Source organism: Dromaius novaehollandiae, chromosome 9, assembly GCF_036370855.1.
Source record: "Dromaius novaehollandiae isolate bDroNov1 chromosome 9, bDroNov1.hap1, whole genome shotgun sequence".
Classification (NCBI taxonomy): Eukaryota; Metazoa; Chordata; class Aves; order Casuariiformes; family Dromaiidae; genus Dromaius; species Dromaius novaehollandiae.
The window spans coordinates 26,838,170-26,860,229 of record NC_088106.1 but is presented as its reverse complement, the minus strand read 5'-3'; the positions used below and the strand labels follow the sequence as shown (position 1 = coordinate 26,860,229).

The 22,060-nt window shown below is 42.7% G+C and overlaps 1 protein-coding gene across 5 annotated transcripts in view; it reads right to left on the bottom strand.

Moving 5' to 3' along the window:
* Positions 1 to 22,060, bottom strand: part of ARHGEF4 (Rho guanine nucleotide exchange factor 4) — a 235,270-nt gene that overhangs the window by 111,500 nt on the left and 101,710 nt on the right. For 4 of the 5 annotated variants that reach the window (XM_064516975.1, XM_026109625.2, XM_064516973.1 and 1 more), the window contains 3 exons: positions 14,307 to 18,719; positions 8,919 to 9,245; positions 3,200 to 3,329 (listed from right to left, as the gene is read on the bottom strand). In XM_064516975.1, coding sequence (XP_064373045.1) covers positions 3,200 to 3,329; positions 8,919 to 9,245; positions 14,307 to 18,719 — 4,870 coding nt within the window. The remainder of the gene's footprint in view (positions 1 to 3,199; positions 3,330 to 8,918; positions 9,246 to 14,306; positions 18,720 to 22,060) is intronic. The other variant, XM_064516974.1, reaches the window with a different exon arrangement.

The following is a 22,060-nucleotide window of genomic DNA, read 5'->3' as shown; positions in this document are numbered from 1 at the left end:
TTCAAACATTCCTGATAAAACACAATTTTAACTTCTTTGCTAACCTCTGGGGGTGCTTAACCTCTCTACTTCTCTGGAGGAGGCTCAGGACTCGACCAAGCTTCCCTGAATAAAGAGCAGACAGTACCACCTCAACTGCTCTTTATTTCACAGATGTTAGAGCCATCTACTGGTTCCTTGCAGTTTCTCAAGTGGCCTCTGTGGGCTGAAGAGGTGACAGGAAGGCAGTCTACAGAACTCTTTCGGAGATAAAAAGCATCACTGTGTGCCTGACCCTTCCTGCTGGAATAGCCAGGATGACAGGTTTAAGCCTGTCCCATTTCTCCAAGCATGATGTAACGGCAGAGAGAACCGTGCCTCACTGCTGTAGTGCCAGGACTGGTTGGAAGAAGCCTTACGTTATCGAGCACAGCAGCTACAGCGGTAAAAAAAAAATCAAGCACTTCTCCCAGCACTTGTGGCATGCTGGGAATGGGTGGCCTCTCACCTTCCAAAATAGCAAGTTTGTGCCCAGCTAAGCTCTTGTCCTCTGGTAATGCGTAGATGCGTGACAACATCTCATAACCATGAATGACAACTCTTGGGCTGCGATCATGGCAACTGTCTTTCATATCTGGAGAACTGAAGGGGGCTCCGAAACAGCTCCATCCCCCACAGCCTCTGAAGTGTTCCCTGCACCAACTGACCCATAAGCAGATTTTGGCATGAGAATTTCGCCTACACTTTCAGTATGGCAATATACAGCACAACTGTATACTGCACAGTACTTTCATATCCAGTGTCCTTGATGACTATAACAAATGCTAGAAACATTAACACAAGTAATCGCAGCTTAATGATTAAGAATATTAAAATTAAATGGATTCACCATTTTATTTTACATTTATTTTAAATAACCTACAGCTCTGTCAAAAGCAACAGATACCACAACAAAGCTGTAAAAGAATCAAAGAAGGCACATTGCTGCACTACTGCTGCCTCAAGGACATTTCCAATCCTAAAATTGGCCCTAAAATTGGCCCAACAGCTTATAGCATAGCCTCCACAACCTGTGTTTTTCTTCCCAGCTATATCATACCACAGGAAGAACACACGTGCGCAGCCTTAACACCCCTAGAGTGCTTCACGTGAAGCCCAGCAGCAGAAACGAATCAGAGATGGCAGTGGCAGAAGTATTACAGCTCTTCTCTGTTCATCAGTTTTCCTCCCTACCAGCAGGGTTTTTTTTTTTCCGGCAGGAAAAGGGTTTTGCTGCAGCACTTTGTTTTCCTGCACTGCCACAGAAATTCCCGAGGTCTAGGCTTAGGGCATGGTACGAAACGCTCACTGGCATCTCACTTCAGGAATATTGTGTGAATCTCACAGACGATTCAGGTTTCATGCCCCAATTCTAGATGGCTTCAGAACACCCAGGGCACTACCAACTGGTCAATCTACTCTCACTCCCTTTCTCCCCAAAATCCACACCCAGACACACTCCTCAGTTAAATGCCCCCAGTTGGGAACTATCATGATATTTGTATCAGCTGTGACTCAGAATTTACTTCTATGACAGTGGTGCTTAGGGATTTCAGCTGATGTCAGAGATACACAGACAACTTGACAATGATGGGTTTCCATTTGGGATTTCCAAGGGATAAAGCTGCAGCCTTTTTAATTCAGCTGGTCCTAAGTGTTGGGGCAATACCAGATGCTTGTGACAGCCAAGTAATCAAAGCCCTCAGTGCTGGCAGAGCAGAGGCAGGGCTCCTGACACCACAGTAAGTAGCATCTTATTTCCAGATGAAACCTCAGGACTACATGCATGAACTGTACAAAGCAAACCCATTTTGCTTGACAAAATACAATAACCATTAGACTCTTATATAATTAGCACAAGGTTATGCCCTCTTAATTCCAGTAGCATTTAATCAATGGTACAGGGAGACTTTCAGAAGCAGAAATGGCAGCTTGGCACCCAACTGTGGTTGGCTTTTGCTGGCTACATTCCTAACCATTAAACAACTCCTCTGAAGTCTGCTTCCCTTATCCCACCCTGATGTACTATAATGGAGATATCGGCAGTGCTTGGGCAGGCACTGTCAGATGGAAAATTTAAAAAGCTGGCAAAGATAAGTCTCACTGTTTAATAATCTGTGGGAATTGCATTTTAATTCTGAAGACGTGTCAGTCATTGGAAACGAAACAGACGCCATACTTCATGCATATTCCTCATGAAAGTATCACGTAAAATACAGCACGTATTTTTCCATTAAGACGATTTATTTAAAGTACAGGCAACTTCTATCCCTAGAGACTCATTTAGCTGCATTAGTGCCTAATTAGCAACTTAGAGGAACCTTAGCACACCTATTGTAGTGTTCTCTAGCAAACACAAGGCAGGGAGTCTGTTTTGGCTGCAGAAATCAAATTCAAGAGCATGATGTATATGACATTATCTTGGGCAAGCTGGAGTTCTCATGAGACAAAGCGTTTCTACACCAAGCACACTATCATTGCCGTTACTGATCTTTTCCTACCAATTGCAGTAGTTAACAAGTTACATCCATGCTTTAGACCCAAACCATTGATTAACACTATAACAAGGTTACGTGCTATAATAAGTTCAGCTGTGAAGCTTTTGATTGAGTGTTTTAAGACTCATTTAGTGAAAAACACATTTGGCCTTTCTACACCACATCAGAGTGAACCCAAACAAATTGCGAGGCTTCCCTTGCTGAGAAAACACACAGAGAGGATTAAATTCAGTTAGACACTTTGCAAAGGTCATCTTTTTCAAGTCAATGTCACACAGTTCTCTGATACAGGAGAGCTTTGCAGCTATGTGGAGATGGAGCCTAAATGTTCATGGGGAGAGCACAGCAGCACTTTGTGAATCCAAACCAGCCCCCTCTGCCCCCCTGGGCAGAAGTCCCTCAGCGTCCCCTTTGAGCAGTACAACTTGCTTAGGAATAGTGATGCACCTGACCATTGCCTCTGAGCAGCACCCTGGTCCTTCACTCAGGGACAGAACAAATTAGAACCTGAAAAGCACATGGCAGAATCAACTCCAAAGCAGATTTCTACTCAGACACCTTTCATGTATGGATGCAGCATGCAACAGAAATAGGCTAGAGTGCTTATTATGCAGTTTCCATGCTGAATGAACCAGAGGTTAATTCTCTCACAACATGTTTCAAAGTAAGAGCAATGTACACACCAGGAAAAGAAATGCGCTGTTTCCAGCCGACGCAGTCTAAGCCTGTTGGAGTGCTCTGGGAAAATGGATGCAGCTTAAGTGGCAGAATGTCAAAGGCAACAGCAGAAGTAATGGATGGACTCATTCCAGCCTGCAACAAGAGAGGGAAAACAAAGACAAGACATTAAGCTTGGATACCCCGCAATACAAAATATAGCATCCCTCATGGAACACCTGTTTCCACCTCTGATGCTTGCTGATCTAAGTAAGTAGTACATTAGTAAACATCTGCACACATGGATGATTGTGGCTAGGGAGGTTAAAAAACATAGTGAGAAGGCAAGGAAAGCTGCAAGGGGATAAGAACCTTAGGATAACCGAGCACTGGTTCAGGTACTACCTTGTTCTAAACGCACATCTAGTTTCACAGAATGTTACTCTCCTTCCTATGAAGCATACCTTGTGGGGGGAAAGCAAACCGCCAGCACAAGTCATCCTGTCAGCTACAGAACTAATTAGGACTTGTTTCCTACAACTCATGTCTCAGTTTCTCTTCTGGTATTTAAAGAGTAAAGCTTTTCCCTTCAGAGATTTATTGTAACAGTCTCCAGCTGTATAATATTCAGCTAGCACTACATTCTTTCCTTCAGTTAACGAAATAGGATGTCTCTCTCCTTTACCTGGCCGATTGGTCTCATGAAACTCAGAACTTTATGAAACTTTGAAACCGCTATGCCATTGTCAGAGCTCACTGAATTAACAACTTGTGCTGGCTAAAGGCAGAAAAGACACGGATACACATGTACACACAGAGCACGACCTCATCTGACAATCAGCAACACAGGCTGTAATCAAAGACACTGAAACTTCTAATACTTGATATGTAATGCAGATTTCCTTTTATTCCTTTTTTTCTTTTCTCTTTTCCCCACGCTATCCCTCCTATAGCTGGCATCCACAGAGAACATCTGTGACTGGGAGATGAACTGGAAGCCAGCAGGTCAGTAAGCACTGGTCCCACAGGCATAGCCATTTTTCATCTCTCTATCACTACTGCCCCTTCCTTTTGCTACCATGACATTGCATTATGTCTCCACCTTTCACTGAAGCAAGAGTTTGGGATACTGAGGTCCAGTAGTTTATCTAGGATCCCTCCCTCTCCCTACCAGCCCATATTGTGTCCTAAAGTCTGCTTCACGCTACCACTGTAAGTATCCTGCTGAGCAGCCCTCCTGTTAAAGCCTTCTTTTTAGAAGACAGCTGTTAGCCAAAACATCCTTCCAAAAGGAAGCAGCAAACCAAGCACATTGAACAGCCACACACTGCCCAAGCAGCTGAGAATGCTGCTGCTCTGCACCTAGTTTGCTTTATTCTTCCAGGACTCACTTTTCTGAAACAAGGAGAACACAGCCAATATTGTGGCACAGATCACCATCTCCAGAGTGACAGCAGGAACTCTGTTCAAGTTAACCTGAGCCTATTTATTTAGAAAATCCCAACAGAGCCCAGGTGGCAGCACATGCTCTTCCGGAGACAAGAAGATCAAGCAAACCAGGCAACGTACTGAACTACAGCTCTGAAAATGCCATCGCTAAAGTCCTGGTTATTTACATGAGAGGTGATAGAAGGCATTACTGTTATATCCAGGAAGCAGGAGGCTGCCTGAGGGGCCATTACAAAGAAAACTGCATTTTTATTATTGCCCAGAACAACATAAGAGGAGGTTTCAGGTACAGTCATTATTTGACTTTCATACTAGGGGAGCCAGGACCATACAATCCCAAGCAGGGGAAGGAAGCACTTTCAGAGATCTTAATAGTATGTGGGCAGGGTTTCTCCCTCCCCACAAGGGAAGGGAGGGGAGGGGAGGGGAAAGAGCAGAATATAGTAAAGACCCTCTCTTCTACATTTTCTTCCATGAGTTCAAGGGGATTATTTCTAGGCTCATATGCACAGAGTACTCCCCACTGAAGAGTTCAGTCCTTGGGAGAGACATTTACTCCTGTTGTGTGTCTGTAGCTCATTAGCTGCACAACAGAGGGAGATTTATCTCATTCAATCCCCCCCCAAAAGCGTACTCATTACTCTCTTGAAGGGCCTCTGATGTGCCCACGGTGCTCATAACCACTCTAGTACATTGCAAAACTTAATTTTCTCTTATTTTCAATGGGGTAGAAGCCGGTGTCCACAAGCAGTATCCAGGACAATAACCTAAAGACCTATTTTTCACTGCTTCTCATTTCTCTTTCATAATAAAAAATAGGGCTTTTTCTGTACCAGCCCCCTCTGGGTATATTCCCCTGACGTGCCTCTTAGGAATATCTCTAATTTGGCAGTGCAGAAACTGTGCTCTGACAAATGCACACAGAAGCCACCTCTGTGCCTCTATCACTGTGCACTGCGTAGGCATCAAGCTTAACAGTCGGGTTTTAACTTTTTGTTGAAATAGGAAAGAGAAGGGTGGGAGCAGACAGGCAGTTAGAAGATATCACCAGAACAGGTCTTCCAAAACTAATTCCTAAAACAGAGCCCAAGACCATTACAGCATTGTATGTATCAGTGGTTTGGGGCATGGACTCTGCTCCAGCTGAGGCACTTCTACGGCATTAAAAAAAAAAGTAGAAGCACCCCAGCACCACACTGTGAAACCCTCCACAACGTGAAGGGCAGAGCCTACGGCCAAGCAAAAGAAAACTGATTCACGCCCAGTCACATGAGTTTCTCTTATTCCACTTCAGGGGATGTAATGTTCAAAGGCTTGTCACGACCAGTTAAATGTTAACACTTTAAGGTACAAGATCAGAAGATGCTCAGCTTGTTACTGGTAGCATTTCATTATAAGGGACAGCTGGGTCAAGCTTTGAGTTTTACTCTAGGGATTTACACAGACTGCTCCCATTTAAAGCAGATCAGCAGCTTACTGGACCTGAGCAAAACAAAGACCAGTATTTAGTATTGTTTAGGACTGGTATTTCAGTGGTTATTCTTTAGTTTAAAGATAGTTTCTTCACTGTGTATGTCCATCTCCCTCTGAATCCCAACTGCCAGCCTTCAAAATAGTCTGATATTATCTCTGTACTCATTTGCATACATTGATCCAAATGATAGAATAAAAGCAGAAATCAGCACTGAAGGCTGTTTTCTATTCCTCTCTAGTCTGCCCTATTTAGCTGCTTCCACAATATTGCAGCATTACATCACCTTGTATGCTGACCTGATCTTGACTTAACACAATATGACTTGTCATAACTGAAGCCACACATCCCAAGGCAGCCATGTGTCAGAAGACATCAGACTTGCCATTTCAGATCTCCAAAGCCCCCTACAGTTGCCTGGTTTCAGTCACAAAACCACAACAGACAATAAATGCCTTACAAAGCTTCTTTTGTGATAACTTATTTCTCTTTATAAAAAGGGAGTTGGGCGTCCTTCTAAAACTGCCCCCAACACTGCAGCTTGTGACAGCGCTCCCACCACATCTGGGGGTATGAATAAAGAAAACCATTGTATTAATTTCAAATATAGCCTAAGCCAGCACTATTACAGTAATAGAGCAGTGCAAAGACAGAATAAAACACAATAGGAAAGAGAAACAACACAATGACTATTATAACTAAACAACACAGGCCAAGGAATGCAGTTATACGGGCACATAGGAAATAGGCCTTGAATCCCCACAGTTCTCTCAGTAAAACTTAGCATTATACTCTCTTGGCCTGCACGCAAAGATAAAAACTGTCAATAGCTTACTTAGCACACTTAGCTCAGAAAAACAGGTAAATAGGAACAGTAAAAAACAAATCTACCTGCACACTACTGAATACCTTCTACTCACCTCCACTACCCAAAAGCTAATACACCAGAAAAGTAACTCAGAGCCAATGCCCCACAGGTGTGTGATGTTAAGTGAGGAAACCTCAATGGGAACAGGGGCAGCTGCTACCCATTGCACGCTGATCACAGTTTAAAGGTAAGTCAGTACCATAAAACAAGGGTGGGAATGTTTAAAGGAGAAGTTGCTTTCTAGCAGCATCAAAATGTGCAGGCCATCAACAAAACAGATAGCATTTGAGCTAATGGCTCAAGGGAAAGCAGTTGAGGTGACTGGAAGCACTAATGGTCTCAGGGCTGGCCAATGTACCCTGCAGCATGGGCTAGATTTCCATCACTATCCATGTTTGTCAAGCAATTGTAAGAAATATTTTTAGCACATTTTACTGGCTTCTGTTTATCACTGAGCCTAAGTATGGCAGGGACACATTTTCCCTAGCTTGTTTCATGTCCTTACACCACTAATCACTCTCTCAGAACTCTGAACAAGGTAGAAAAATAGCATAACTTTTTTTTTTTACTGTTAGCATACACTTAGTGCCTCAGGAGGATAATTCATTGTCTTGAACACATAGGTAATAGAGGGGCTGAGCATCCTCAGTGAACTGAGGACAGACAACACGTGACAGAATCATGAGCAACATTCATCCAACCCTCAGCTAGCTACATTTTGAAGAGGCAAAGAAATACAAAATAGCGCAGATTTAGCCCCTCCTGGTGAGGAGGACAGATCTTCAGAAATCCTCTTCCTGGAGTTGGCCTGGCTTTCTGTCCCGGGTGTCTGTCGGCTTTGATGTGAGGCACTTGCAGGCAGACAGTTAGGAGGCAGCAGACTGTCTCCCCACGAGCCCTAGCAGACAAGTTTAGCTTTGTCTGGTGAACGGTTTCTGCCTCACCATCAGCAGAACTATTTATGTGCCTAAGCACAAGCATGTGCTGAAGTGCTGGTAGGATCAGGGCCTCAGCTTCCTCAGACACTGTCATTTTAATGCAAGAGCAACCAGAAACAGGCAACAAGCACAACAGAGAGAAAGGGAAACAAATGAAGAGAACAAACTGAAAGAGGAAACCCTGAGGAGAGCTCTTATCTGAAAATCTACTATTTGATTTCAAACTTGCTCAAAAGCTTCCTCCATATTATTAGCAGAAGTTGCACAGAGCTTTCCCTCTGCCTCACATCCTTTTTCCCCAGAAGTTTGATGTTCTATGTGCAAGAGCTAAATTTGGCTCCTGGATGCAGATTCACGACTCTCCCCAAAGGGAACAGACCTTAGCTCTGGATCCAGTAGTAGTGGATGCCATTAGTGTGAGTCACAGCAGCCACAAAGTTTGTCACAAGCAACTATAACCCTGATCTTAAAGTCTCCCATGGTGTAGAGGAGATTACTAATCGTTAAAACTCCAACAGCAATGTTCTCTCAAGCACTTCATAGAGGAATTGCTAGAAGTCTTTCCTCAGGAAGAAGAATGGAGCTGGCCTCAGATATAAGGGAAATTTAATTTAGAAGTCACTTTTCAAGGTGATACAGCAATACTACAGGGCACTGAATGAGATTTCATCAGTTTAATTTATACTGATATAAGACAACTTTGATTTGCTCCTTGTCCTCCCTATCTTTCAGCCCTCAGAGCAATCTGATGTAATCGCATCCTATTGTTCAACGTGGCATAGGGCAGGAACTGCTCACTTACAGTGACTAAAACAACCACCACCTTTCAAGATAATAACAGTATGAGTGAGTTTAGTGTTATAGAATTAGTCTCCACAGACTACCAGGCCCAAAGAGAAGCAGAGAGAACTGGTACAAGACACAGCGCAAGAGGAGGAATATGATGACACCAGAAAGGAGCAGCCAGAGCAGAGAGAGGAAGACAGTGCCAGAGAATGAAGAGGATGGTGGTTTCTTACTTTTAACTGGTCTTCTGGGAGGTGCTGCAATTGAATTCCTCTCTCTGGCTGTGTCTCCTTCTCTAGCTTCCTTTTCTGGTTCCTCTCCATCCAAACATCATCGAAGCTGAAGCACTTATTGAGGGGTTTAGGTCTCTTCCTTCTCCTCTCTGGAATCTCCTTGGCTTTTTCATCTGGAGCAAGGAAGGAAAGCCTCCGGGCTTTGCTCTCAAGGGTTGAGAGAGGGTGTGGGGATGGTGGAACCTGGGGGGGCCTTCTTTTGTGATGGGGAACCCATTTCTCACTTGGTCTCTTTTCAGGTGGTGTTTGACATTGCTGTTTAGACTCCTGTTTACAAGCAACAGGTCAAAACACAAAGTTTGTTGATTGGAAATTTTATTTGCTTTAAATCAGGTTGAAAAGGGGGTGGCATAGCTCAGTTGTCTGGTCTCAGAACTGTTCAGAAGAAAAAGCCTTCCCACGAGGGCTGGAGGGCTGAAGCCAGCCTGTCCAACCCTCCTGAGGCTTAGGGGTACTCCATCCTGAAGCAGCAGCTCTGCTATCCTTCAAGACAGTGTAATATACATTGCCTCTGCACAAGACCATGCCCTTTTCACCCTCATTCTAGATGGCATATTACAATAACATTACAACTAGGATTTAGGTCACTCTGTCTGTATAGTATTGTTTCCAAAGACAGAGAGTGTCTTTGAAAATGGAATAATGCCCAGTCTTGTCGGTCTGTGCTTTTCCCACTGTACTTCAGCTATAGAAAGTGAAAATGCTTCCTAGATGCCTGCAGGTCTGACATATTAAACCCAGTGCTTTGCACTTCACTCTCATTTTCTTTTAATGTGTATAGCTGCACAAAAATACATCTCTTATACTGGAAAAAATTAAAATCAAGAATGCCCCAAGGAATCAAACTACCACTCCAGGTAGCATCAGTGTTACAGTCAGTAAAATTTAAGGTGGAAGATAACTATTTCAAGGAACGGATGATCTCAGGAATCTCTTTTTGGGCCAAGAAAATTTTTGTCCTGACGATAGTATCCCTCCAGTCTCTCACAGTTCATTTGAAAAACTCAGACACAACAGTCCTTAAACTGTTATGGGCATGTCCTATCTACTCTGAATTAACCAACAGTCATGTCCCAGATCAATTCTTGTTTGCCACTGGCCAGTCTAGAACCCTGCACACCTGCTACGCTCTCTGTGGAAAGGAGAGTGTATCCTGCTGGCATTTGATGCCTAACCCCATCATATCAGGGAAGAGCATGGAGGCAAGGAGGGGAAGCTACACTCCAAATACAGGATATATTAGGACAGTTTGCTCTTGCCTGCTGGATAGCACAATTGCCTAAGTAAAATTGTGTCACAAACAATTGGATTAATTAAATTAACAGGCCTCTGTAAAGCCTTCTTGGCCACAAGGGCACATTGCTGGCTCATGGTCAGCTTGTTGCCCACCAGGACTCCCAGGTCCTTCTCTGCAGAGCTGCTTTCCAGCAGGTCAACCCTGAACCTGTCCTGGTGCATGGGGTTATTTTTCCCTAGGTGCAGGACCCTGCACTTGCCTTTATTGAACTTCATGAGGTTCCTCTCTAATCATTTATTCAGCCTCTCGAGGTCTCTCTGAATGGCAGCACAACTCTCTGGTGTATCAGCCACTCCTCCCAGTTTTGTATCAGCAAACTTGCTGAAGGTGCAGTCTGTCCCTTCATCCAGGTCACTGATGAAGAAGTTGAACAATACTGGGCCCAGTATTGACCCCCGGGGGACACCGCTAGCTACAGGCCTCCAACTAGACTCTCTGCTGCTGATCACAACCCTCTGAGCTCTGCCATTCAGACAGTTCTCAATCCACCTCGCTGTCCACTCATCTAAGCCGCACCTCCTGAGCTTGCCTATGAGGATGTTAAGGGAGACGGTGTCAAAAGCCTTGCTGAAGTCAAGGCAGACAACATATACTGCTCTCCCCTCATCTACCCAGCCAGTCATTCCACCATAGAAGGCTTTCAGATTGGTTAAGCATGATTTCCCCTTGGTGAATTCATGCTGATTACTCCTGATCACCTTCTTTTCTTCCACATACTTAGAGATGACAGCCAGGATGAGTTGCTCCATCACCTTTCCAGGGATGGAGGTGAAGATACTTTATCCCTTTTCTCCTTTCCTAATCACTTTCCCATCTCTGCCGATCTTTCTTACGAGGCAGTCTGTTGAATGAAGGCTCTCTGAAAGCTCATAGATTTCTAGGCCTGGTGTATGGGGTATGGCATAGGCCAGCCTTGAGTCTCAAAGACTCGTCGGGAACACTGTGAAGCAAAATCTCCTGGATTTTCTGACCTCCAAGGGGAGATGCGATGATGCATCTTAGAGAAATCCCAGTGCATCCTAAACACTACACATAAAATGGTGCCTGTTTAGCAGGAATAGATGCCAACTGGGTGCGTAGGTGTTGACATTTGGAGATTTCAATACTGTAAGGACTGAACAGACATAGGACTGAAGAACTAGGGTGAGCGATAAAGAGGAAGGGCAGACCTAACCCCACTGTGCTACCCCAAAGATGCTATACTAAATTAAAAAAATGCTAGCTGACAAACTCTCTCAGGAAGTGAGTGGCAACAGGGAGTCAGAATGGCAGCTGATCCATTAAAGTTTGGTGCACCACTATAGCATGAAAAATACTGAGACTGCTGGCAAAATACCTGGTTGGGGGTTTGGGGAATATATGCATATCTCCCCAGTGGAGCGCATGCAGGGATCTGAACTCAAAGAACTCCACAATTATGCATTTTTTTAGCATTCCATCAAGTCATGCTCTCTACCAATGTGGAACATAAAATACTTTTTCTTTTAATCCACCATTAAACTTAATTTTATGACCTTCTGGGTTAGCAACATACATAAGGAAGATCATCCTTAATGTTTAGATGACAGTTAAATCTATGCTGGAAAGGCTTAAGACTGCAAACATTCTTTGTTCAATGCCTCTGTCGTATTTTCAGAAATACCCAATAAAAACAGCTTTACTTATCAAAAGCCACTGTCTACAGAATTGGGTACAGTTCTACTTCACTTCACAATGTCAAATAAACCTACACTGGGAATAAACAAAAGCCTTATCCGCTTTAATAGATTAGATGTTGTGTCCTGAAAGCTGGGACAGTTATGTTAATTTCTAGGCTCTAGCTGCATTTAACCAATTTCAGATATCATATTCTGCAGCCCCCAGAAGAATCAGCAAAATTCAATCATTTTTATATGGCTTAGATACTATCTAAATTTTTCATCACTTTCCTTAAATTACTCGATTTAACAATCAATTTAAATAATTATTTATTTGCTCCTAATGGTTGCATTCTAGGATGTGGATTTGCCTATTCAAGGCTTCACACATGCCTCTTCTCTCCATTCTTTTCTAGATACTCTTTTGGGTATCTAGGTATCTGGGTATTTACAGGTCAGTGATTTTATTCATCCTCTGAGAGGCTTCATCTGTTGACAGTGCGTTAAGAGTACCTTGTATAATCCAAGTTTCCTGCATTTTCCTAGGTCAGTGTAACACTGCAGGTCTCTTGTTTGGAATGTGGTGTTCAGTAATAAAGTTTGTACGTTAAGTTGATGCCCATGAAAACAAAAGATTTGCTCAAGTAAATCAGGGGACAGAAAGCAATAAAGCAAATTATCTTCCCCCTTTCACCCTCAGCTATTCCAGTACTACTGCCCTTACTTCTGATGTTGCCACCTGTGTGCTTCTTTAGATTCCACACAGCAATAGCTAAAAAACCCCTTTCATTGAAAATATGTGAGGAGAGGTTAAGGGAACTCGGCTTGTTCAAGCTCATGAAGAGGACACTAAAAGCAATGTAACAGCAGTCTGCAACAGTTTGAAGAGTAATTACATAGATGATGGATCCAGACTCTTCTTAGTAGTCCCAGACAATACAACAAGGGACAATGGGCAGAAATTGTAGTTTGGACAATTCTGGTTGGGCATTACGAAAAAAAATTTCCTCAGGAACACCTTGCCCAGAGAGGTGGTAGAATCTCTATCCTTGGACATTTTCAAGACTTCATTAGACAAAGCCATAGCTTTGTCCATATAGTGTTGCCACTAGTCCTGCCTGAAGAAGGAAACTGGACTAGATGACCTCCTGAGGTCCTTCCCAACCAAGGTTTCTTTGTTTCTATACAAAACACCAAATAAGGAAGGAGTAAGGGTAGGCTAAGACCATTTGGAGGGGATATCTTAAACCTTGAATATAAACTGGGATATGAAGGCAAAAGGCAGCATTTCTAACCAGCAAAGGCTGTGCAAGAGTCCATTTAACACAACCAGCCCTTAGCTGCAGAATTGATCAAGGAATTCTAGATTCCTGAGCTCTCTGAAATGTGTCTGGTTGGGGCAGTGCACCAGATAGAAAATCTGACATCCTCTCTCAAGTGCCATTTTTGAAAATCTGTTCAACAAAACTGTCCTGCCCATTTCTTAATGTCAAAACTCATCAGCAATACTGGAAAGGTAGTGTGAGAAGCCTCAGTTCACTGAGGCCAGTCTCCATCACTCTCTGGTGGTTTGTGCTTGGCCACAGAAAGAGATTCCTAAGCTCCCAGCCACTAACAACTTGGGAAATCCTCTCTGGGATAAAGAGCCACCTGACAGAGGAAGTCTCTGTTTTTAATGGCCTGAATCAATTGAGAAGCCTTTACTGAATATATAGTCTGTGAAATCCAGTCTAGCACAAGTAAACTAACTGGTTACCAAGATTAGAGTACACTACAACATCAAAAGAAAACCCAGACAGAATCCATGGTCTTTTTTTTTTTTTTTTCTGTTTGCAGTAGAAAAAGTGGAACAGGACTCTAGAGGAATCAATGGACAGCTAGGGTGACTGTAAAATGCTTGTGTATTTTGAAAGAGATCTGCTCACTGTCTACAAAAAGGATTTTACTTCTACAAAGTGGCTGCTAATGATGGGAACTGATGTTGCCTTTTGCTCTCAGAAACGTATTTACTACACACTTACGAGGCTCGATTCTGCCTTGTCTTAGAGGTGTAAGATCCAGCTAAAGACTCGGCTTTAAAAAAGGGCAGTGTCTGTGCAGTCTGTCTGAGGCATACTATGCATTAGCACTGTTGTGATGACTCCATTCGTACAGATTTTTGTGGTAAATCCTCCCTTAAAGTGAGTATCAATTCCTATTCCCTGAGAACAGGAACAGAAACTCAGAGATTAACTAGTGCGTCCTATCTTAGACAAAGAAGCACCTTTATGCACTAATCTAACCAGTGTGTTCACTCATCTATTAACAGAGTTTCACTGGAATTCCTTAACCACATTAAGAGAAAAGACTCTGCAAATGAAACCACCAAATAATCATTCCCAGACAACAACTCACCTCATCTCTGAGCATGTCACTAATGGAAAAGGCTGTGTTTAAGCTGATCTGGGACTGACTGCTTATCCCACTGTCATCCTTCTGGTATTCATTGTCCAACGAGTGTACAGAAAGTAAAAGACTACCTCTAGGTTTCAGTGTCTTTGGTCTCTCAGGAGCTTCCAAATTGCTGTCAACTGCAGTGCTGTTCCCAAGAGAGATCATTGAAGTGGCACATATTCTTCCAGGATAACGGAAGCTCTTGCATTGAGAAGTGGACCGTGGACTCTGTGGTTTAGGACTCATGGGCCTACATGGCATATCTTTACCTTCATAAGTTGAGAGCTGGGGACATGATGGACTTGACTGACTAAAAGGCAACTGCAAGTCACTGGGACTAAATGGAGACTTCATCCAGTATTCCTCTAGAGAAGTATTTAAATTGTTGCCCAGGGCCTCCTGTTGTTCATCACAATCTGAACTCTGTGAGTAATTCATGCCCAAGTCATGAGACTGTATTCGTTTCCTCCACATATCTGCAGGTGAAGAGACATCAACAGGCTCTACAGAGGGGTCAGAATAGTTGGCATCTATCAAGGAGCCATTAGCTGTTCCTGTTTTCAAAAGTGCTTGTCCATTGGAAATATCCTGTCTCTCTACTGATGTTGTTCTCATCACATGGTCCCTACTTGTGTTAAGACTCTCCTGTGTGGGTGATGAGCTTGCCAAGACAGGCCTTTTTAGTCCATCTGCCTCCTTGCTTTTTAGAAAAGCTTTCCAGGTGCTCTGGCGAAGTTTGGCTTTCTCTTTTTCATATTTCAGTGATACTCTTGAGCTTTGCTCAGTGTTTTCTTTTTCTGGAGATTTGGATTCAAATAAGCTTGAAAGGGATTTGTGTGCCAAGGCCAGCCTTGTCCTGAACTTCTTGCCCTCAGCATTTTTGTTTCTTTTGTATTCATTTTCAGGGAAAGATTTTCGAGTTCTTGGATATTCCAAAGGTTCACTGTCATTGTTTTCAGATGAAGCTGAAACTTGTCCATCTGCATATTTGACAGCTGCCAGTGTGGGAGAAGTAGAATCTGTATCTATCTCTTTCATCAGTATCCGACCAGAGCCAGAAGCCTTCCTCAGGCTCATTCTGTTCAATAGTCCTGCAGGTCTCTCACAGAATAAATCATCGTCATCAGAATACTCAGAGGCATAGCTTTCCTTCCTGTGGAAACCAAAACCAGATGAATAACTTTTAAAAGACTGTAAACTTTCGGTGTCTTCATCCTCTTTCCCAGCACCCAGTTCTTCTGGTTTTGCCTTGCTACCAAAGAAGCCGCTGCTTCCTTGATTTTCTGCTGTGACAGGCTTTGTTTTCCTGAAAGATGTCATTTTTGAGAAAACCAAAAACCTGGGAGATTTCCCAGTATTCCCATTCTTTGTTGGCTTTTGCACAGCTTTATGGAGACTGCTGTTACTTCCCAGGATGTGGTAGGAGCTCTCATCCATCTCCTCACTGTTAGTGCTGCAGGTACTTATATTATCTAGGCCTAGCCTGCAGGCATTATGGGTCTCCCTTTTCACAGAATAGTTAAAGACATCAGACACATCCAGATTCAGCGCACTGTCTTTGCTAGAGCTGGCTGTGTCTTCCACAGCACATCCCTCTTTTCTTTCTCTAGTAGAAGGATCTTCACAAATATTTGTTTGTTCCTTTGAACCATTACAGCCTTTGGTTCCTAGCTTGCCTATTCCTTGTTCGGAGGTGATGTTGGGCCCTTGAAGGTCATCATCAGCACCATCTCCCTGCCACAGATTGCTTATGCTGTCCTTTTCCAGTGTTACTGCAGTGGTTATATACATGTCTTCCTCTCTACCTTGATGTACTTTGAATTCCTCTTCCATGGTCACCCGGTCATCTTTTGTTTCAGCCGCCCATGACTTTTTCAACCGTTCTGTCTCTAACTCAAAATCCATCCTTGCTCTGTGGGGCTCTACCTCAGAAGTCGTAACACCAGTTCTGCTATGTGATTTCAAGAGTGCTTCATCATATTTACCTGCCCTGTCTTCTGCAACAAGTATATTGTTGCCCAAGGGTACAGTAACACTCCTAGATTCCACCTTTCCACTTGTTATGAATGAAACCAAATCTGTTTTTTCTATTTGCTGTTGTGAAACTTCTGATTTTTCTTCAGCTGTATCCCAAGCAGGGAGTACCTCTGCACTACTAGGAAAGGGGTGGATGGACAGAATTTGTTCTTCACAGCTATAGCATTCACTCAGAACTCTTTCTGGATCATCATGAGCTTTGCTGACAATATGAGGAGACACCAAATCCTTGCTCACTAGGTCTCTCAGTGTTCCAGTTACTGTTTCAGTAGAAAGGTCATCATTCAGTGTTTTGGATTGTAATCCTTTCTGCTCTACAGATATTATAATCAAGGCAGGCTTTAACTCTGGAAGATTCATTAAATGCCTTCCCTGGTGTATATAATCTGATCTGGGAGTCATTTCAAGAGCAAAGACACTGTCCTCATCCTTTCTTTGAAAAGTAGGATGTTCATTTGTTACTGGCTCAGAGTGACTCCTTAAGGCACCAGTTTTGCAACTCGTATTTTGCTGCACTGAATTTTTGTGCTCTGCCCCAGTGTTACTGCCACCTGGTTGCAATGTAGTTTCCAGGACTTTCCAACCAAAGCCAATGTTAGAAGAATCCTCTAACCCTTTTTTCCCTACCATGACTTCCATACCTGACAATTCAGAATCAAGGCCATTGTCCTCCAAAGTGTTCTGCTGTGTTCTACCAGTGGAAACATAGTTCACAGAATAATCCCAATCTCTGTTTTCTACAACATCAGGAAAACCTACAAGACAGGCCACTGGGTTCTCAGTGTCACCAATGCCAGATGCAACATTAATATCACAAGTGAAGCTGTGTGCTTCCAGATCCCTCTTAGATTTGTACTGATCATTTTTCATTAGTTCTTCAGCATTTATGATCACTGGCTCACAAGCCATGGCAGATAAAGTCTCTCTTTGTTTTGGATTACACTCACAAGCATCTATCTGTGCTGAAGATAAGCTACTAGCACACATACCTACTGCTTCTGGGCTAAGGCCACATGTCTCTGATTTAGAGTGCAAATTAAAATCAACATATTGGCAGCAACCTGCTAGTTGAGAAAGCTGACCCCTATTTATGTCTATGCTGGTATTAAGAAGGGATCTTTTTATGTCAGATTTGTCATCTACTTTTATTGCTTTTTCAGGGCTGACAGCTACCCTTCCTAAGTTTTTCCAAGTGTATTCAAAATCCAGCCCTTGAAGATGTATTCGGGAGCATGACCATCTAAATTTGTCTGTCAGATGATAACAGTTCCCCACGTACTCTCTCTTGCCTTGGGCACCTATATTTTCAGGTACACTATGCCATGTTTTACTTTCTGCAATCTCTGACCTTGTGAGTTGTGGCTGAGATTTTGATTTGAGGCGGCTCTGGTAAAAGAATGAATCTGATGTCAACATGGCCTCTATACTTCCTTGTTTTATCCTTTTACCTGTGATTTCCTCATTGTTAACTGAGTTCCCCCTGCTGCATTTTATATTGGACATAGGATGTAGTTCACAGTTGAAGTCAGATGCCTCAGTGTAACTTTCAGGGTAAGTTCCATTTGTTTCAAAATGAATATTAGGCAAACTACAGCTTGGTGCTGCATCTGACTGGAAAGAAAGTTTCTGCACCTCAGGAAAAATCAAACAACTTTCTGAGTTTGCTTTTAAACAAGCAATACTTAACACTGCAGGCTGTTTCTTCTGTTCTGTAACAGCATCTTCAGTAGGTATTGAGTTGGTATAGGATTGCACTTTACTGCTTTCAAACTCTCCTTTAGTTTGCAATCCTTCTACTACCAATTTTCTGCTTGTCTTTGATACAATGCCCCGCTGACTCACTTGATTGTCTGTGTTGGAAATATCACTAGTTAATGTTTGCTCTTCTTCCCCCACTTCTTCACCTTCTGACTTTGCCATTTGTATGCAAAGTTCATTTTTCCTTGGTGATACTTTTGTTTTGGAAGACACTTCTAACTGCACCTGCTGGCTAAATTCTAGTTGCCTTGAGCGCTTAAGTTCATAAAGTGTTGTTTCTGCCTTTGCTTTAGGAAGACTACAGCACAGATCTTTTTTTTCAGTAGAAAGGCAGTTTGAATCCAAGCAAGTTTCCCCAGTTACATCACTGGCAACAGATTCTGTGTCTGATGCACTCTCATAAGGCTCAGTTTTAACATCTGACAAAGATTCACTCTGATGTGATAGGGTCTCAAAATAATCTTCATCTGTTTCTTGGCTGGATCCACGTATCTCCAGCTCTATTGTGCTCGGGATGGAAGAGCTCAGATCATCTTCAAACTCTCCTTCACTGACATAGTTTTCAACTGGCTCTGGGGTCTATGAATAAAGAGAAAAGAATTAGTTAACAATGAACATGCAACACGATAGTATGGATTATTAGAAAAGGGACTTAAGAACAATGCATTTACTATACACTGATGACTTTGGAAGTTATACTTGCCATTTTAGTTATTGATGTCTATCTATTTCTAGTTCTTAATTTTTGTTTCTAAATGCTTCTTAACTAAAGCTTTTTAATTTTTATTTTTATTTATGCAGAGGCCAAAATATGACTTTCGGGCACATCTTTCAAAGCCCAGTCCCAAGATGCATTTCACATTTAGGTAAGTCAGATGGAAGTTGCTCTTTGCCAGTAGATTTAAAAATTCCCATGAATCCATCTTCAAATCCAGAGAGGAGGTTTACACTATAAACCAGAGACGTAATTGTTACTGAACAAATTATACAAATGCAGCATAAATACATGCAGAACTGTTCTGCACTTAGATAACTGGATAGTACTCATATCAAAGCCTGAAGCAAAGGTGAAAGAAATTTTTTGTCTCATTTTGGAGAAGGTTTATATCAGGAGCATTACACGTATCAGTTATCAGAGCACATGCACATCAGTAGCTGAGAGCAGAAAGATCAAAACCACACATTTAATTTTAGGAAATGTCTTTGTACCAAATAGCTACATTCAGAGATTCTCAGTCTTTTTCTCTTTAACCATCAGAATGAAGTCTGGATATTTCTCAAGCTGAAAGTAGAAAATGAAATCACAAGTCTTGCTGAGGTAAAAATAGTACTTGCTGTCTGTTGACTTCAGGTATGGCTATAGTCAGAAATTCTACAAATGTAACCAATATAGATATTTAGCTGACTGCAACCTCTGATCATAGCCTTTTAACTCTAATGCTGAGCACCTATCTCACCAGGTTTTGATAATGCCACCACCGGAATGATCAGCACATTTCAAAATCTGAAAACTGAGATAATAAACAGTGAAAGATGTTTCTAAAGGAATCGCAAATGAATGGCAGCAGTCAAATTAGAAGGCAAGAGCCCTTGGCCTTAGTCACATGTCATATCCATTGGAAAGTTCGGTCACAGAGGAGTCCATCCTTCTACTGGAAGCCAAATTTGAAATCACAACAAAGCATACATCACAGAGTTTCTAATTCCAGACTCCAAAACATAGAGGGTAAATTAGAAGAGGGAAGGCACTAGGAAAACAAGGTTATTTCCACCAGGGAGCTGTGCTAAGCCAAGGAAACAGAAGAAGATTAATAGATTTGAAAAAAAGTAAAAAGTCGGAGAGAGAAGGGAGGTCTGTCTCAGTTCTGAAAGTATTTCAGAAGAACATTTTTACCTTTCTCTCTTGTACTGATCCAGTTTTCAACACTTTCAGCATCTTTGAGGAGGCTCAGAATAGAAAGATTGGCATTTTCTTTCGACAAAAGAATAAAAATAAAAACTGAATGGGGGAGGGAGGTTCAGTGCTTCAAACCAAGTCCAAAAATCACTTTCACACAATCAAGCCCAACCAAATTGCAATGTAACTGCAACACAAGTCACGTAGCCAGCAGATCAACATGTCCTTTACTGTGTGCAATCACTGATACATGTAATTCAGCTCCTTCAGTAACGTCAAATCCCACTCTCACCAGGACAGAAATGACCAGCATTAAGGCAGCAGACACTAGCATTTCACATAATGATCGAACGGCGTGAACTGTGAAGCAGTTGGCTTACACAGCAATGAGTAGAGGAGCAGCTGTTCAGCAGTAACAGCACTGCCTCTTCAACAGCGTTCTCAACACAAATTTACAGATGGCAATAAACTAAGATAAAAACTGCTCAGGCAAGTAGGAACTAAGTAACGAAGATGCTCAACTGTCCCCAAGGATAATTCTGAATTAAATTACAAAAAGATTAGGGCAGAGATCTCATCTACCCTTCCAAACACAGCTATGCTAGACTGGAAAAATAAAACAACCCAAAATTCATTATTTGGTATTTATGGATGTTATTCAAAATTATGCAAATAAAGCAAAAGTAGAAGCCCCAACATTGCCTTCCAACCTTGGGAAATGAGGAAACAAGTTCTAGGTGTAAACGGCATCAGCTAACAATGTCAGCCATCATTCCTGGCACAGGTCTGGGACTGAACATGTGCCCCCCAGTGCTGCTACTGGGAAGAGCAAGAGTCAGGATTTTGTCTAGAGGCAGCCTTTTGGGGCCTACACTACCAGATATACCCTGGCATGGAGTTGCCCTGAGGAGGAAGAGGCCCTAGAGGCCTCAGTTCCTGCTGTGTCTATCAAAGCCCTCTGCCTAACAGACCAGAGAGGCCCAGAGCTGACTTCTAGTAAGGCTGGAATTCTTAAGCCCACTTAGCTTCCCATGGTGGCAAGGAAAGAAGTCATAACAGGGCAAGTAAAATGCCAGAGATGCCACTCTTATCTTCTTCTACGGGACTTTGACTTCCCAGTGCTTCTGGGAGTCCAGTCATTTGCTCCCATCATCTGTTGTATGTGTTTTATTTTTCTCTTAGCTGTTGAAGTGTGTATTCTGTTAGGATCTGTGGGATTACTTCTCTTTGTGTTTTTGTGGTTTTCTTTCTATAAAAATCAAGTCCAAAGGACTCATACTCGGAGCAGAAGAGGGAAGTTTACAACGGGCAGGTCCTTTGATGTAGCCCTGTCCTCCCAACAATTATAGGAAACCAATTTGCAGTAACACACTCTCCTCAGTGGTGCCCAGTGACAGGAGGAGAGGCAATGGGTACAAACTGAAACACAGCAAATTCCACTTGAACATAAGAAAAGAGGTTTTTACTGTGGGGATGGTTGAGCAGTGGAACAGGTTGCCCAGAGAGGTTGTGAAGTCTCCATCCTCAGGGATATTCAAGATCCGACTGGACATAGTCCTGGGCGACCTGCTTTAGGTGACCGTGCTTGAGCAGGGGAGTTGCACCAGAGGGGCCTTCCAACCCCAACGCTTCTGTGATTCAGTGAGACGTGAGAGCTTGTTATTGTTCCCAAACAGAGCAGTTACTTTCTGCTGAGAAAGATCTCAAAGCCAGTTCTGCTGATCTGTAAAAACTTGCACTAAACTAAGTAATGGGATGAGGAAACAACACACAGAGGTCTCTGCCTAAGTGTTTTGCTCTATATGTATTTAGTGCCTTGACTGGAAAACCTCCAAATGGTTAAGCAGTTCCAGAATCACTAGGGCTATGTGAGCAAATGCATAATGCTCTGGCAACTGCCATCACTCAAGGTGGTAGTATTAGATGAAGGCAAGAGAAAGAAGGGGTTGGAATCAATAGCAAAACAACCTGCAGAGCTAGTGAAATAGCTGAATATTGTAACAGCAGCTGCCAAAACCTCAGT